The sequence below is a fragment of the Haliotis rufescens genome, unplaced genomic scaffold, assembly GCF_023055435.1.
Source record: "Haliotis rufescens isolate VD_foot unplaced genomic scaffold, xgHalRufe1.0.p SCAF_8, whole genome shotgun sequence".
Lineage (NCBI taxonomy): Eukaryota > Metazoa > Mollusca > Gastropoda > Lepetellida > Haliotidae > Haliotis > Haliotis rufescens.
The window spans coordinates 22,326,095-22,342,501 of NW_025964372.1; the positions used below are offsets into that span (position 1 = coordinate 22,326,095).

At 39.3% G+C, this 16,407-nt stretch overlaps 1 protein-coding gene across 6 annotated transcripts in view; it reads right to left on the reverse strand.

Annotated features, from left to right (window-relative positions):
* Positions 1 to 16,407, reverse strand: part of LOC124139326 (tyrosine-protein kinase Abl-like) — a 97,163-nt gene that overhangs the window by 13,550 nt on the left and 67,206 nt on the right. For all 6 annotated transcript variants that reach the window (XM_046506323.2, XM_046506322.2, XM_046506321.2 and 3 more), the window contains one exon: positions 2,044 to 2,214. In XM_046506323.2, the coding sequence (XP_046362279.1) occupies positions 2,044 to 2,214 (171 nt within the window). The remainder of the gene's footprint in view (positions 1 to 2,043; positions 2,215 to 16,407) is intronic.

Below are 16,407 nucleotides of genomic sequence, written 5' to 3' on the forward strand. Positions count from 1 at the left end.
AATGTATGTCAATTTTCTTTGAACAAAGTTTTGTTTCTGAAGCACTTAAACAAATTCAAGCTATTTTACGACAAATTCAAGTTATCTTGAAAGTGAATTGTTTGATAGGCATTACTTAGAAGTTGACGGATGACAAAGTAGACACAATTTATGGATAACACCTTCTCATATACTGTAAAGGTTATGTTTCAGTATTTATCCTAAAACCGTTGTCAAGCAAGACAGACTTGCCTGACAACGGTATAAGGATCTATACCGAAACACCGCCTTACAGTAATAAAAAAGTTGTTATCCATAAATTGTGTCTACTTTGTTATCTTGAAGGTAATTTCAATTTCAAGGCCTATCCTAGATAATCCTTAATAGTCAACACCTTTTAGTCCTGTGAAATTGTTTTATAATACTTTCACAGGTGAATGAATGAGTGAGTGAGTGAGTGAGTGAGTGAGTGAGTGAGTGAGTGAGTGAGTGAGTTGGGTTTAACGCCGCTTTTAACAGTATTCCAGTTATATCGCAGTGTGTCAGCTTAATGTGGGAGGAAAGCCCGAAGTGATGCAGGTCTCAGACGTTTACCACTTCGGTGAAACCCACGAGCACGGGTATGGTGCTGACAAACCTAGAAATATAATCGGGGCGAACTGGGATTCGAACCCACAATCATAGGTTTCGGGCGTGCCCAAGGGACGCAACTCTGCACAGCAAATCGCGGCGCCTTAGACAACTGGGCCACCCATGCACCCCAGGTTGAAAGAACATCCACAGTTTGTGACCTGGCATAACCCCTATACTATGTATACACGACTGGCCAACTGAATCAATGATTGGTCTGGTATTTTTCTTGTAAATGAACAGTTTTAATCATAGGGTACCAAGTAGCCCTGGAGAAGTGTGTTGAGAAATGGTTAAAATATTCATTTATTCTACAGCAAGGATCATTAAAGTGTTCCCGACAGCGACAAAAGACCCAGGAATAAATTGATCTTTGACTTTTTCTCCCTTAACCTGTAGTGTCTGAAATCTTTCCTCTGATACACTGCACAGTTTGTTGCTAATTCTGACTTGTAAAACCCCTGGTGGTGATTTTTTAGTCACTGGTTATCTCATAATTTCCACATTGTTGTTACGGCAGCATGGGCTACATTGAGAGTGACAATCAGTGACACAGTTTTAGGGCATTTCAGAATCAAGTCCTTATTTGTTTTTAGAATACAATGTAGGCCTTTGACGTTAATGATTAAGCATAAATAGTTCTTATTCTGTTCTTACATGCCTAAATGATTAAGGTATTGTGAACTTTAATAATCATACTGCATAATCATATGCATGGCAAACCAATGTTCTTAACGAGTTTAAAACCCACTGATGGCGTTCACCAATCAGAAGCAACAAGGACTCAAGTGAACCCTGAGTGTTATCAAAGTACAGGGAACCTATTTCTCCCAAGTGAGTGAGTGAGTATGGTTTTACACTGCTTTTATCAATATTCCAGCAATATCGCGGTGGGAGAAATCAGAAATGGGCTTCACACATTGTGCCTATGTGGGGAATCGAACCCTGGTCTTCAGCGTGACAAGCGAACAAGAGCAAAGTCTAACTTACCAAGAGCAGCTGCCTGAAGTCTAAATGACTCACACTTTTTCTCACATGTTTTTTGTTGTTATTTTTTTTTAAATATTATTTTTAAATCCATCTTTTCTGTCAAAAAACTTGGGCATCCAATGCTAAGGGTTAGTTCCAGTGTTTTGGGTTTGTTTTTAAGGGTCAGGGTGCAATGTTTCATAAGTATACATAAGTACCACATAAGCTCATGGGTATCCTATGCAAATATGACATATTTCACTGAAATAAGACCACTTAAAGGAAACAGCTTTCCATTTTTTGTAGCACATTACTACATTATTGAAAAGTTGAAATATCTCTTAAGTTCAAGAAAAGTAATACCAATATTGGACAAAATAATGTATAATGGGCATTCACTTAGAATTGTAACATTGATCCTAACATCTGTGGCCTCTTGTCATGAACTGCATGTTTGACGCCTACCTTTGACTATGCTGAGTTGGTTGTCACCGCCAGCCTGGAAGTCGTACAAGGCCACAAAGAGATTGGGGTCCTCCTCCTGCTGACCCACCAACAGGTTCTCCTTGGACATCCATTTAGAGCCCAGCACGTCCAGGGGCGCATCAGGCAGGGGACGGTTTTGGAGCAGCGCTTCTGAAATACAAGCATCACAATTAGGGAATACAGCTTTGATATGTTCAGAAAAATGTGCAGCATATGATAGCAGCGGACACAAGAAAGGGAAGATGCCGAACTTCTAACACTCATCAGGTAACCTAAGAGAATCTGGCATAATCTAAAAGTATCTGAAAAGGAAATGTCTTTTTTTCAATTTTGTTCTGTGTGCCACAAAATGGGCATTTCAATTTTCAGGGTTAAGTTCGACATCTTATTGCCTAAAAAGCTCAAAGCATGACAAGCAGGTACAACCATTGAGCTGAGTGACTGAAGAAGTCAGCAGAAAAGTAATAGGAAATCTCTTCATTTGACATGCAGAGGATCAGTCTCTTCTGATGACAGCTACAAAACACCTGACCAAGCAGCACCTTGTGATAAAACATACTGAAACATCCCCGACCCAGCCTGATTCACCATGGACACATACATGTGGTCAGCATCTGAATCCATGTTAGAGGTTAAGTGTTCCTTTGTCTCCGAATTACCAAACAATAGAATCAATGATATGTATCTGTAAACATCATCAGAACTCCTTGATTGAAACTGCACCAGAATTCTCTACACCTGTCCTCCATCAGAGCAAGTGCTGATAAAAGGCTGATTATAAGGAAATCAATACGAAGAAACACAAACAATGTCTTCTAACCAACCAAACAAATATTTCACAAGGGTATAATAGTGCTGTAGTGTTAAGGCTGGGTTTCTATCATCAATAATGTAAGCTTGGTGATTAACTGGAGGCACCTTCAGATTATGTTCTCTATAAATAAACATTGCCGTACCATACACAACATGCATGTGTCGGGGACAAAAGCCATTGTAATCTGATTGCCTACTGGTATAACATACGGCTACACCCTCTCACCTTTACTGCATATAGCTACCCCCAAACTATGTATTACAAAATAGCTACACCCACACCATCCTTTCTACACCAATTCTTCCTCTATTACATATTACATATCTCTCTCTCTCTCTCTCTCGCTCACGCACACATGCACACATTCATACACATCTATTTCATGTAACTACAACCCCTCTCCCCACCCCTCACTAAATACAGCTTGGTACCCTTCTTTTCTCCCATAGGGTGCCTCAAACATTAGGCACATTGTAGACTTGCACAAGTCTATAAGGCAAAAGTTATTGGTCTAAATCAAAATTTCTAGATTATCTAAATAATAAGAACAAGTTGTCTCTGAAGAGACTGGCATTCGTTTATCTAGGCTTGCCTATCATCATTCAGTACAGCCTTGGAGCAAGGCTAGGCACATGGGTCAGAGGTGAGTGGTAATTCCTAAGGCTGGTAGATCCTAATATCAGACTAGCTTGACATTCCAATGTTTATTTTTTGCATAAATGAATATCAGGCTGAAGTGGCCTGCCTCGGCTTGTTACAATGTAACTCGTGACCTTTGCTGGGCTGAAGCTACATTATAAACAGAGCAATTGTGATATTCCAGTCTGCTGAAGAGCATCGCACATTAGGGGGAAATGTCATGTAAACATAGAACTGGGTCCTCTTTAGTTCTGATGTAAAAAAACATTTTAACTTTTGTAAAGACAACTGTCAAAGCCCCAGCATTGTTCAAATTTATCAACTGGTCAAAGAATTGACACCCAGGAGTTTACAACAGCGAATGAGGGGTACCGTATGTGACATAATAAGCGACAGGGCGCTCTCAAAATAAGAAATAGGGGGCTCTTATTAGAATATAATTTTTTTTAAAATTTAACTTTTTAGAGTTAAAAGATTGTAAGTTTCATGGTTTGTGCTGACAGCCTGAAATGATACAAAAGAAAAGTCAGCACATATTATACACGACAGATATATTTCCCATAATTTAATTCATATAACACACGAGTGCGTATTTATTCTATTATACACAAATAATTAAGTCTTGTGTACATTAATCAATCGGAAGGGGTGCTAATTGGCATTGGACACTTGCCAATATATTAGCAAATATCACCGTGGAATTATTTAGAGCAAGGAGCTTTTTACGTCGAATACGGTACATAATAATCATTCTTAAATGCCAACTTTAGACATGTATTATCAACATAGTTTTCACATACCAACTCCATACCTCCAAGTATTTTATATATCAAAACTACAGAGCACCACCACCACCCTCAAAGAATGTAACATTTAGCCCTTTATCAATTTTTTCTTGTAGCCTACAGTGAAAAGTTGTTCCCTTGTCCCATTATCTAGTGCTAATGCAAGGGACATCAGCCACCTCTGATGGAATTGAATCATTACATCCTGGAACAGTGTTATACACACAGCTGACAAGACACAGTGTGTAACATTAATGCAGGCCACAAACAATAGGAGCAGTATTTCCCTTGTTCCTGTGTCACTCTCCAAGACATCATGTGATGACAAGACAATGCAATCACTAGGGCTGGCAGTTTTCCATTCAGACAATGGCAGACAAGGGGCCATCTCAAAGAAACTCGTCAATGATTATTGACGACAACGAAAAGGACCTTGGGCTATTTCTCACTGATATGACAATCATGTTGGTCAGAAAGGTTCACTGAGCGTACAAGCACTATTGACAGATCCAAGCAATCCTCACGGTCCACAGATCGACCAAAAGTTCAGAAATCAAATTATAGATCTAAAAAACAAACAGAGAAACAAGTGTGCTACATGGAAGTCCTGAATTCTGTCCTCAAGCTGCAACAAAATGCTTTTATCTGATGCATGTTATTGAAGAGGCAGTTAATAACAAAAACACATTTTGTTGTCTAAATTAGCGCAATTAACAATATTTGAAATTCACTATTCCTTGAGCTGGAAAATGTCTAATCATACAGGTTTGTTTGTTTGTTTGTTTGTTGTTTAACGCCACACTCAGCAATATTCCAGCTATATGACGGCAGTCTGTAAATAATCCAGTCTGGACCAGACAATCCAGTGATTGACATCATGAGCATCGATCCACGCAATTGGGATCGATGACATGTATCAACCAAGTCAGCGAGCCTGACCACTCGATCCCGTTAGTCGCCTTTTACGACAAGCATAGTCACCTTTTACGGCAAGTATGGGTTGCTGAAGACCTATTCTACCCCAGAATCTTCACGGGTCTAATCATACAGGTAATACAAACAGGAAACAGTCTCGAAACAAACCATTCCGTTTGCTAGTTATCACCCATGATGTCAGACACCAACGCCTTATTGTGACGCTAATGATAGTCTGTATTGAACAACACAATGGACATCAATAACTGTGCTGTCGGTAGGTGATGTGCATGTATTCTTTATCAGTCAGTGTGAACTTGCTGTCAACTTTCATCACAGGAGCGAAGCCTCTCATCCTTGCCATGAATGTCTGATCAATGTTCAACAATTTCCAGTCAGTGACCACAAAATTAACTAGCTGTAAATAGTGAGTCAACTCCAACTGAAATTATTATAGTTTGGGCCTGAAGTGGACACAGATATATCACATAATGCCACAGAATGCTCTGCTTATCATACTTGAACTTATCATGGTTATGAACAAAACATAATTATTATTTAATGGGTTTTTTCAATATTTATTTGGTCCCATGTTCTGGATCACCCAAAACTCAATGGAGGTTCTTTTTTTTAATGTATTCAATTGCCTTGAGTTTCTTAGTCTGTGTTGGGGCCAATCAAATCAAGAGTATTGCAAAATATAATACAGAGCAAAAGAGGCTTCATTAACAATTGATAAAAAAAACCCACATAACAGACAAATTCATTGATTACCTGCAATATTCTATTATTTGTGTACCATGCACTGCTGATACTGAACTAAGAGACACGATTACATGTCTGGACAATTCCTTACAAAGACCGATCAAACACCAACTGAAAACAAATTTGATGCTTCATCTATACAACAAATTATTCACAATTGATTACATAATGACAATTACTGCCAGATACTCATTTCAGGATCCGAAATATCCCACGACCAACCATCACAGCAGCTACTTGACGCTGTGGAAACGAGAGCACTTTACAGTGGATTTCAAATCAATAAATCACATAACCAGTCAGTGACTTTACTGTACTTAGGATGTGCTGCCGGGGAGAGGAGTGGAGGTATCAGGTGACCATGATTCAACAGGTACACGGCACCAACATGTTATCGGGACACACCATACATGAACAGGCTGGGCAGTTCTTCATGAAGGCTATCTGCCTCACTTAAATGTTTCACTTGCTGATGATCATCTCTAAGAGCAGACTGAATAGGTGCACAGTAACCTGGGAAAGCGCTATCTGGAGATATGGCATGCACACTGTGACAGTTCTAGCCATATTCTCCTCACCTAGGATCTCCAAATAACCCATTCTCTTCTCATGAGTGGCTTCACGTACACAACAACACCATATCTTACCCCTATCAGGGCTAACCTGGTGACCTTATCCTTTGGGGTATAGATTGGGTGACTGGCTGCTGACATTATCTCTTGGGGTACAGAGAGGGCGACTCTGGCTGCTGACCTTATCCCTTGGGGTACAGAGTGGGTGACTGGCTAGTAACTGGCTAGTGACCTTATTCCTTGATGCATATAGACTGGGTGACTCTGGCTAGTGATCTTTATTCCTTGGGGTACAGAGTGGGTGACTCTGGCTGCTGACCTTATCCCTTGGGGTACAGAGTGGGTGACTGTCTGAGACCTTATTCCTCGGGGTATAGAGTGGGTGACTCTGGCTGCTGACATTATCTCTTGGGGTACAGAGCGGGCGACTCTGGCTGCTGACCTGATCCCTTGGGGTACAGAGTGGGTGACTGGCTGAGACCTTATTCCTTGGGGTATAGAGTGGGTGACTCTGGCTGCTGACATTATCTCTTGGGGTATAGAGTGGGTGACTCTGGCTGCTGACCTTATCCTTTGGGGTATAGAGTGGGTGACTCTGGCTGCTGACCTTATCCCTTTGGGGTACAAAGCGGGCGACTCTGGCTGCTGACCTTATCCCTTAGGGTATAGAGCGGGCGACTCTGGCTGCTGACCTTATCCCTTGGGGTACAGAGTGGGTGACTGGCTAGTGACCTTATTCCTTGATACATATAGACTGGGTGACTGGGTGACTGGGTGACTGGGTGACTGGGTGACTGGCTGGTGACCTTATCCCTAGGGGTATAGAATGGGTGATACGGCTGCTGACCTTATCCCTTGAGGTACAGAGTTTGTGACTCTGGCTAGTGATCTTATTCCTTGGGGTACAGAGTGGGTGACTCTGGCTGGTGGTGTTTATCCCTTTGATGAAACCACAAGAACAGGCATGGGTTGCATTATTTATAACCAAGTTGAATCATGTATTGGAACTCAAGTTCACAAGCTTCTAGCGTGCTCTGATCACATAACACTGATGCTTGTCTACGAATATGTAGCTACACTTTGTCCTTAAGTCATGTACATGTAGACAACCCAAAGCACATTTTATCTCTTATCCCTTTCACTATCATAGTTGATAGGCACAATTGATACAGAGAAGGAAACTACATAAGTAGTCTTGAATGTGATAATATTGAGAATCAGACCCGTGAACATCCGGGTCTTCAGCAATCCATGCTTGCAAGAGGAGACTTATGGGATCGGGTGTTCAGACTCACCGACTTGCTTGATACATGTCATTGTATCTCAATTGTGTAGATCGTATCCCAATCACTGGATTGTCTGGTCCAGACTCGATTGTTTACAGATTGCAATGATATAGCTGGCATATTGCTGAATGCGGTTTTAAATAAAAAACAAAACAAACAAAACTGAGGAACTTTCTAGTACTCTCGAGGGTTCACAAAGCAGTGACAAGTGTGAGCACCTCAGTTTATCGGCTGATTTAGGGAAATAGCATCCTCTCACTACCTGAGGTTGACTCACTCCAAGGTGCGGCGACCTGACATCTCTACACTACACAAACTGCACACATCCCCTGACCCAAGAGATCCTAGCTTATCATTCATCTTTTTCTAGACAAACGTTGAGTTACATGTTATCAACCAAATACCTTGTTTCCAAGAACATACGCATTAACAGAAGACCAATCTGTTTAGTGTCCAGCACACGTCTTGTCATAACCTGTGCTTTTTCATTGAATCTATTTGTCTTAATATACAACATTAAAATTTACCAACATTCCTCATGTTAAGAACATACTCATATTCCACCAAACAGCAATCAAACCTGATGTAAAGTAGGTCAGACATCTCATAACCCCATCAGTCCTCTTGAACTGTCCAATCAGCAATCAAAGTGCCATTATCCAACACATGTGATATATGGCATCAGCTCCTGACAGTGTAATACCAGCCTAATCCCAGACAGAACCCCTGGGGTATAAGTTCTGTATGAGGCAAGTGGAATCATCACATTCAGTTGATAATGTAACAAAATGTGCCTGAAAAATGATAGTCTGTCATACAGACCCTGAATCAAAAATATCCAATACAGCCCATATAAATCTATAATACTTGGCAAGTCTAGATTACTGCAGTTTCAGTTCTTAAAGTGAAGAAAGAATATAAAGGAGCATAGAGACTATCTAATTAAGACAATCTGAAATTTTCTCTCTCTTTTTTTCTGGCTATAAAAAATGTCATTTCAGAGACTATATGTTAGTCCAGATATATAAAGTGTTTTCTGAAATATCACAAGTAGTGATTGTAGACTTAATACCATCAAGGTTGTTACTAGGAATAAGTCAGCTATTAATCGCACAAAAAATCAGCACCACACTAATATTAGTCCTCTGTTTCTGATAAAATTTAAGTTAACAGCAATTGTCTCCTTTTAGAGGCAAGTAGATGTAATTCTTAAATTGTGAAATCTGCATACAATCAATACATGTTCGACAAAGTCTGTCCTTACTTTAATCACATGGATATTTGAGTGCTGACCATAAATGTGCAACTGTTTTTACAAGAACTCCCCACAGGGTCCGAGGCAGCAATGTAAACAGGTTCTTGTGATGGGAGATAACATGGAGGGGGTTTATTGGTGCTGTTGACTGGCTCAAGTCTAGCTCCTCACAGTGTCATCTTAAGGCAGCAACTGTTTATCTTCAGCTGTAATTGCTAAAAAGCCAGTAATTTGATCGCCCTTGCTGGAACTTGGCAGGCACAGCTTGTTGAACAACTTGTCATTACTGGTGTAAATGGAATGACTTAGGTCAACCTGAACATATCCCTTCCCCCATTATGAGATAGAAAAGATGCTGTGGGACTTTTCTGGCAGACAGTTTGCTTCAAGACCACTTGTCATTAGCTAGAATATCATAAATGGCTGAATTGAATATTGTGCATTTTCTGAAAATGTTTACTTTTGATTAAAAAAAGTATAAAATCAATGAAATGAATGCAATAACGTAACAGGAATATATACCTTGCATAACACAAATCATCAGCGAGCTACAAGTTCCATATAAAAAAATACATAAAAATATAAACATAAGGACTGGAGAAATCAAAGCTTATGGGTAACAGTTTGTACATCAAGTAAGACACACTGGTGTAAGATTCCATGGCACCAGCATTAGGCCAGGTCACATGACCCAGAGATGCTACAAACGAGCTGATATTTTATTCAGTGAGTGGACAGCGTGACCGACCCAGTGATCAATACCATCCCGATGCCATCACCATGTTGGTGTTACTCACGCTGTGGGTGTGCAGTGGTGCCCTGAGTTTACTGTTACACACCCTACACATCTCCCATTGACTGTCTGTTCATTGACATCCCTGTCATGTACAATCATACCAGTCTTTATCCTGATATTCATTGATAAATTTGGTGACTAATTCAATCATGGTTGAGTCAGTGTTCCACATGGGAATGCTGAGTCAGGCAGGCTGCAATTACTGAGGTTGCAGCAGTCTTACAGTGATTCATGCGGTCTGTTAATTAGGGGAGCCACTGCAGGTACAAACTCTTCATAACTCAGTTATCAACAGGAGTAATGTCAGGCTGTGATCACTAAACATGCTGAAGTTGAACTATTGCAACTCTAACACTTGATATACAAATCACACAATTAAGTTGTTTTCACTATCAGCCTGTTCTGAAGACAACACAAGAGAAATATGTATCCAACTACCATATACATGGATGTCTCTCTACCCATCCCAGCCACAGTTACACAGCTGCCAGCAATATATTACTTTTTGAAAAAAAATCAAACAAAAATGAAATAAGCTCCATCCCAGTTTCCTGCATGTAATGAACCAACAGCCTCCATTTGCCTCCAACCCTGACAAAACAGTTCAGAAGTTCAACAAATCTGTTAGAAAATCTATTTCGAGCCAACATTGCACTTTGATTTTACTTCGCCATTATTCTATGGATGCTGTGACGCTATATTGAGAACATCTTTTCCATCACCTTTTCTATAATTACATGCCCAAGGCTACAGACAAAGTAAGGCAGATTACCGCTCATTACTTGTAGCAGTTTGGACCTGGAACTCTGTTCTTTCCATCAACTTGCATAGACTTATCTTTACTGGCATCAGCAGATACCTTACGTATCCTCCTCCAGTCTTGTGTCGCTTATCAGGGGTTAACTTACCAAACGAGACTGCAATAACACTTTGTTACCAACCTACTCGTACATCACACAGCCACAGACTCTGTTGACAGACCAAAGTGTGTCGCAGGCAACCTTTTTCTCTGCATCATCATAAATACTGCAAAAACACTTCATCTTATGGGATGGTATATGGGCCTCATATATAAACTCTACATCATGGCCGGTTGGTAATAGAACAATGAGCCAACTACTTTCTCAGCATCTATATCACACTTATTACAAAATCACTGTAGTTTCTTATGGGATGGTATGTGGGCCTCATATACAAACTCTACATCATCGCCGGTTGGTAATAGAACAATGAGCCAACTACTTTCTCAGCATCTATATCACACTTATTACAAAATCACTGTATTTTCTTATGGGATGGTATATGGGCTTCATATACAAACTCTACATCATCGCCGGTTGGTAATAGAACAATGAGCCAACTACTTTCTCAGCATCTATATCACACTTATTACAAAAGCAATGTATTTTCTTATGGGATGGTATATGGGCCTCATTTATAAACGCTACATTATGGCCTGTTTGTAATAGAACAATGAGCCAACTACTTTCTCAGCACACTTTCGACAAGAATACTGTATTTTATGTGATGGTATTTGAGCACTATACAGTAATTATATATACATATATCTATACTCTCTTCAACATAACGGCAGCGTTAGAAAGTGGCACTAGTCCTATAGTCCTTGCCAAAGTGCCCAATGGTAAAGGTATCATAAGGACTAGTAGAAATTTGTCCTTTTTAAGGGTTTTGCTATATGTTATCATTATAAGGACTAGTGGACGAAAACTGTTAGTTTCTAACCCTGAATGGCCTGTTCGTAATATGACAATGAACCAACCATTTTACCAGCATCATCACACTATCAATAACACAATATCTTTTGGAATGGTATTTGTTTTCAGCATAACTATTATCGATAAACATATATACTCTCTTAAACATGGCCTGTTGTTAATATGACAATGAGTCATGCATTTCCTTGCATCATCAAAATGATAGTTGTATGAAAGAATGTCATGGCATTGTGTCTGTATTATTCCATTATTCCAATACCATATCCCTGCTATGATTCACAAGAAAATGATACAAATTTAAATCTGGAAACTATATTCATTTCTGTAACTCCAACTTCAGAGCTGTTCATAGGTTTGATAAAATTTTAAAGTTGTAATCCAAGAAAGGCTTTCATCAACAGCGAAACCATCACGATGTCTAGTATCTTCAGCATGTTCTAAATCTGTTTGTAAACATTCCACAAGCATGCAGAACAAACACAATTCCTAACAATCATGGTGAAGTTAGACATGTCACGCTGCTTTTGTTCATGTGAACAAGATGGCACCTCAACCCACCCCCACAATGACACCTCAACCATCACCATCTCCACAAAGACACCTAAACCCATCCCAACAATGACACCTCAACCCCATACACAATGACACCTCAACCTCGCCCCCCCTACACACACACACACACACACAAAGACACCTCAACCAACTCCACAATGACACCTCAACCCCACACAATGACACCTCAAACCACCCCCACCCCCACCCCCACCCATAAACACAAAAACACCTCAACCCAACACACGATACCACAACCAACCATGTTACCACATCTACGCCATCATCCAAACAACACCTCCAATGACATGACAGAATAGCTGTTTGATTGGCAATCTAGAAGTTTGAATGTAAATAAGAAAGTAATCTAGAAGTTGGAGTGTAAATAAGAAAGCAAACAACTTTATGACAATTGGTTGAAGTCACAACAGCTTGATAAAGGTGTAAGAATTTACATCAAAATGTCATTACCGTATTCGACGTAATAAGCAAAATTAGAAATAGGGGGCTCTTATTAGAATATAATTTTGTTGGAAAAAAAACAGTTGAAAGATCGTAAATTTCGTGGTTTATGCAGACAGCCTGAAATGATACAAAAGAAAAGTCTGTGCGTATTATACATGACAGATATATTTTCCAGAATTTAATTGCCCATAATTAAGGATGTACATAACACACAAGCGCGTATTATACACGAATAAATAAGTGTACATTGATCAATCGGTAGGGGTGCCAATTGGGATTGTTCACTAGCCAATATATTAGCAAATATTGCCGTGGGCGCTTATTATGTCGAATACGGTATATGCAATACACCAGATGTTGTCATCCATAAAGTTGTACACTTTCTTATGACAGAATAGGTCTGATATACTGAAACAAAATACTTTTGTACTCAGTTCAACTCCAAACCCGCTCAAAATCATCCTGTCTCCAGTCATACTACATAGAACATTTGACATAATTTTACATATATCACCCTTATCAAAAGTAGTAACTCTTCATAAGGCCCGGTGCTCTGAGTGTCTACTGTGTGACACGGATTAGATCCAGAATACAAAAGAAAAGGAAACTTATATCTAAGTCATCCTGAAGCTACATTTATGAGGCTCATGGCTCCATTATCCCTCTCATCAACAAAGGAAAAGGAAAGGGTTGTATAATCAACTCCAGTGTTCGGGTTCAACACTTACAGGAAACATATATTTTTCCAATCATTCCAAGCACCATCCTGCCACAGTGCACATAAATGAATCGAACTACTAAAAAATAGCACACTGGCTTGTGAGACTATCCCCGAGGCAAGATGGTGGGTCAGTTGAGGGAGAGTGACAGCTAAGTTAGGTAGACCAGCTGCTTTCACCTGCCGCAGGTAACGAGAAGTCATTAAGAATCACTCATTGCACATCCCATCATGCAGCTGACAAGTACGTGGGTGACAAATTGCTGGTTAATTCTCACACTTGGCCTCACTGCTCCAGGACACAATCATGTCAACTTGAGTGGAAACTCACAAAAAGGAATACAAAATGATACGGATATTCATGTATCCATTTCAGTAAAAACTTGGTGTATGTCAGTATAAAAAGGCAAAAATTCAACTTTATGGACCGACCCACTTATGACGATACACACGATATAATTAAATGGCCTGGTCTTTCATAGATCCTTGATAATGCTGACTCGGATAAACACTACAGCAGATAAGATAATGTTTATTGCAGAAAACGATCCATTACGGGACAGATGCAATTTTAAAAGACAAAACATTATGATTCATATATACAAATGTACAGACATAAATAATTTACATTCCTGTAGACATTCACAAAAACAAAAGAGATAGAAATTAACGTAGAAAGTCTACTAGCCCTAATTGTGATGCCATAAAGAAACATCACCAAAATGTTTACAATTCTACCAGCCCTTAGGATGCCCTTAACATTAGTGAACTAGTAACACAGTGGGCTAGTGCTAATTTCTATCCCTGCTACAGTTAACAGCAGCATCCAAATGCATCCCCACCCTCTACCATCTCCACCACCCACAATAGCCACACCTTCCCAAAGACTCTGATATCAACATGACTTGTAACCAGCATATAATATTGATCCTCAATCCAGTAACAGGCTGCTCTTCTCATAAACGCTGATGGAATGACTTCGTCGAAGGGACTAAGCAAACCCCAAACTCCAATAAAACCTAAAAACATGTGTGAGTTTCCTGTGTTTTTCCGTCCTTACCAATAGCAATGAAGATGCTCCTACTGTAGACAACCCCGTGCCGCATGTTTCGAGTGGGCATGGCTCCAGATGACAACACACGTGGAGTCAGGTCAGCAGTGCCACAGTCGTGTTTACACACCCATGGCAAAACAACCAACTAAAACAGTCCACTTATTTGCATCTCGGCCAAGTATCCCTGTCAACTGTTGTTAACATTTGCAACATATCAGAAATTGTCCCAGCATGTACGACTCACACTGTGGTTAAACATTTTTCCTTGTGCAACTTCCTAATTCATTTACAAAGTACACAGAGTTAACTGATATCAACTGGGAGAAAATTAGGGTACACACTGTTCAAATATTTATGGATAATCCCTGTGAAGTATTTCAGGGTTTAGAGGAAATGTGCTGAAATATTTTTAACATATATATGCAGCTTTCCCTAAATACAGGAAGTTCATGCTTTATCGTAAATACCAGAGGTCATGTACTGGGTTTGCTGTAAGTAAAACATCTACATAGATGAAACACAAGAGAGGGGGCTGAATTAGTGAAAACATTACAAAAAACACTGTCAGATTAAATACATATATATGTATATATCATAAACAACACTCATTATTGCTGAAGTTCCACAGTGAACTAGAGACACACCCTAATGAAACATCAGTATCCTTATAGTTCAGAAACAATCCACATTAAATTCATTTATGATGTGTTTTTTTAAATGTACATTGTAGCTGTGTTGTACATTGCATCTCTTCCTTAATATATTCCTAAAATATATTTATATATTATATAATAAGTCTCATTCACATTATGGATACAAAATATTCACTTATAAATGTGATCACTGCTCAGTCCTTGAAGATGAAGAACACTATTTCATGTCTTGCAGTAATGTTAGGCACTCCCTATTTAATTCTCTTTCCTAAAAAAATAAACATTTTGAAAGCCTTACCATCACAGAAAAAGTTAGTTTACTTTTTTCAAATAATGAACCAGGTAACACAGAAATAATCTGACATCATACATACAACTTCAGGTTATAACATAATATTTTGCATCAGTATTTTGTATTGTTATTTGACTTATTGAATATTGACAGTGTTTCTGCATGGAAAGTTTGCACAATAAATATCTCATATCTAAAAAAGACATAAATTAATGTTAATAAGTTTTGAATAATATATTGTGGAGACACTGACACACTTACATTGACAAAGCACTGACCTAGCCTCTAGTTCAACTTGCCCGACAAACTTGCTGTGATTTGTGCTGTATGTTTTTGTATAAGGCATTTATTACACACATTAATAATAATTCAGACAGCATCTTCCTAAATGGGGGAAGCCAGACCTTTATCACACTTCCACAGACAAACAAGTGAACATTGACCAACTGTTGATGTCACGCTCAACCACCATCAACAGAAAATATGACCAATCAACTTCCCCTAATATCCTGCATTGTTCAGTGTTGGGGAAACATGGGACCACAAGTCAAATTACTCAATTGTTTCTTATCAAGTCTGCGGAAATGTCTATGGGTCACCTCACATTCCTCCTGACAAGTTCACAACCAACCCCAGGCTGTAATTTCATCCGTGTGCTCCCCCAGGCCCTTCTTAGAAACACCCCCACCCACTCCTGTCACTCGTGTCCAACTTACACTACCTAGCCTCTACAGCCTTTTCTCCACTTCAGCCCTGCTCACAATCCCCTCTTCCCAAGGGGATACATAAAATATCTATCTCAAAAATAATTCCAGATTTATAGTTGATAAAAATCCACAGCAATTTTTATAAGTATTTTACAGTCAATGGCACCAACTCTCCAGTAAGCAAATCTAACCAAGAAGTTTCAAACATTTATTACATTCCAGTTAGAAATTGGCTCTAGTCCTATAGTCCTTGCCTAACTGCACAACAGTTAAGGTGTCATAAGGACAAGTAGAAATTTGCCATTTTTTAGGGTTTTGCTATATGTTATCATTATAAGG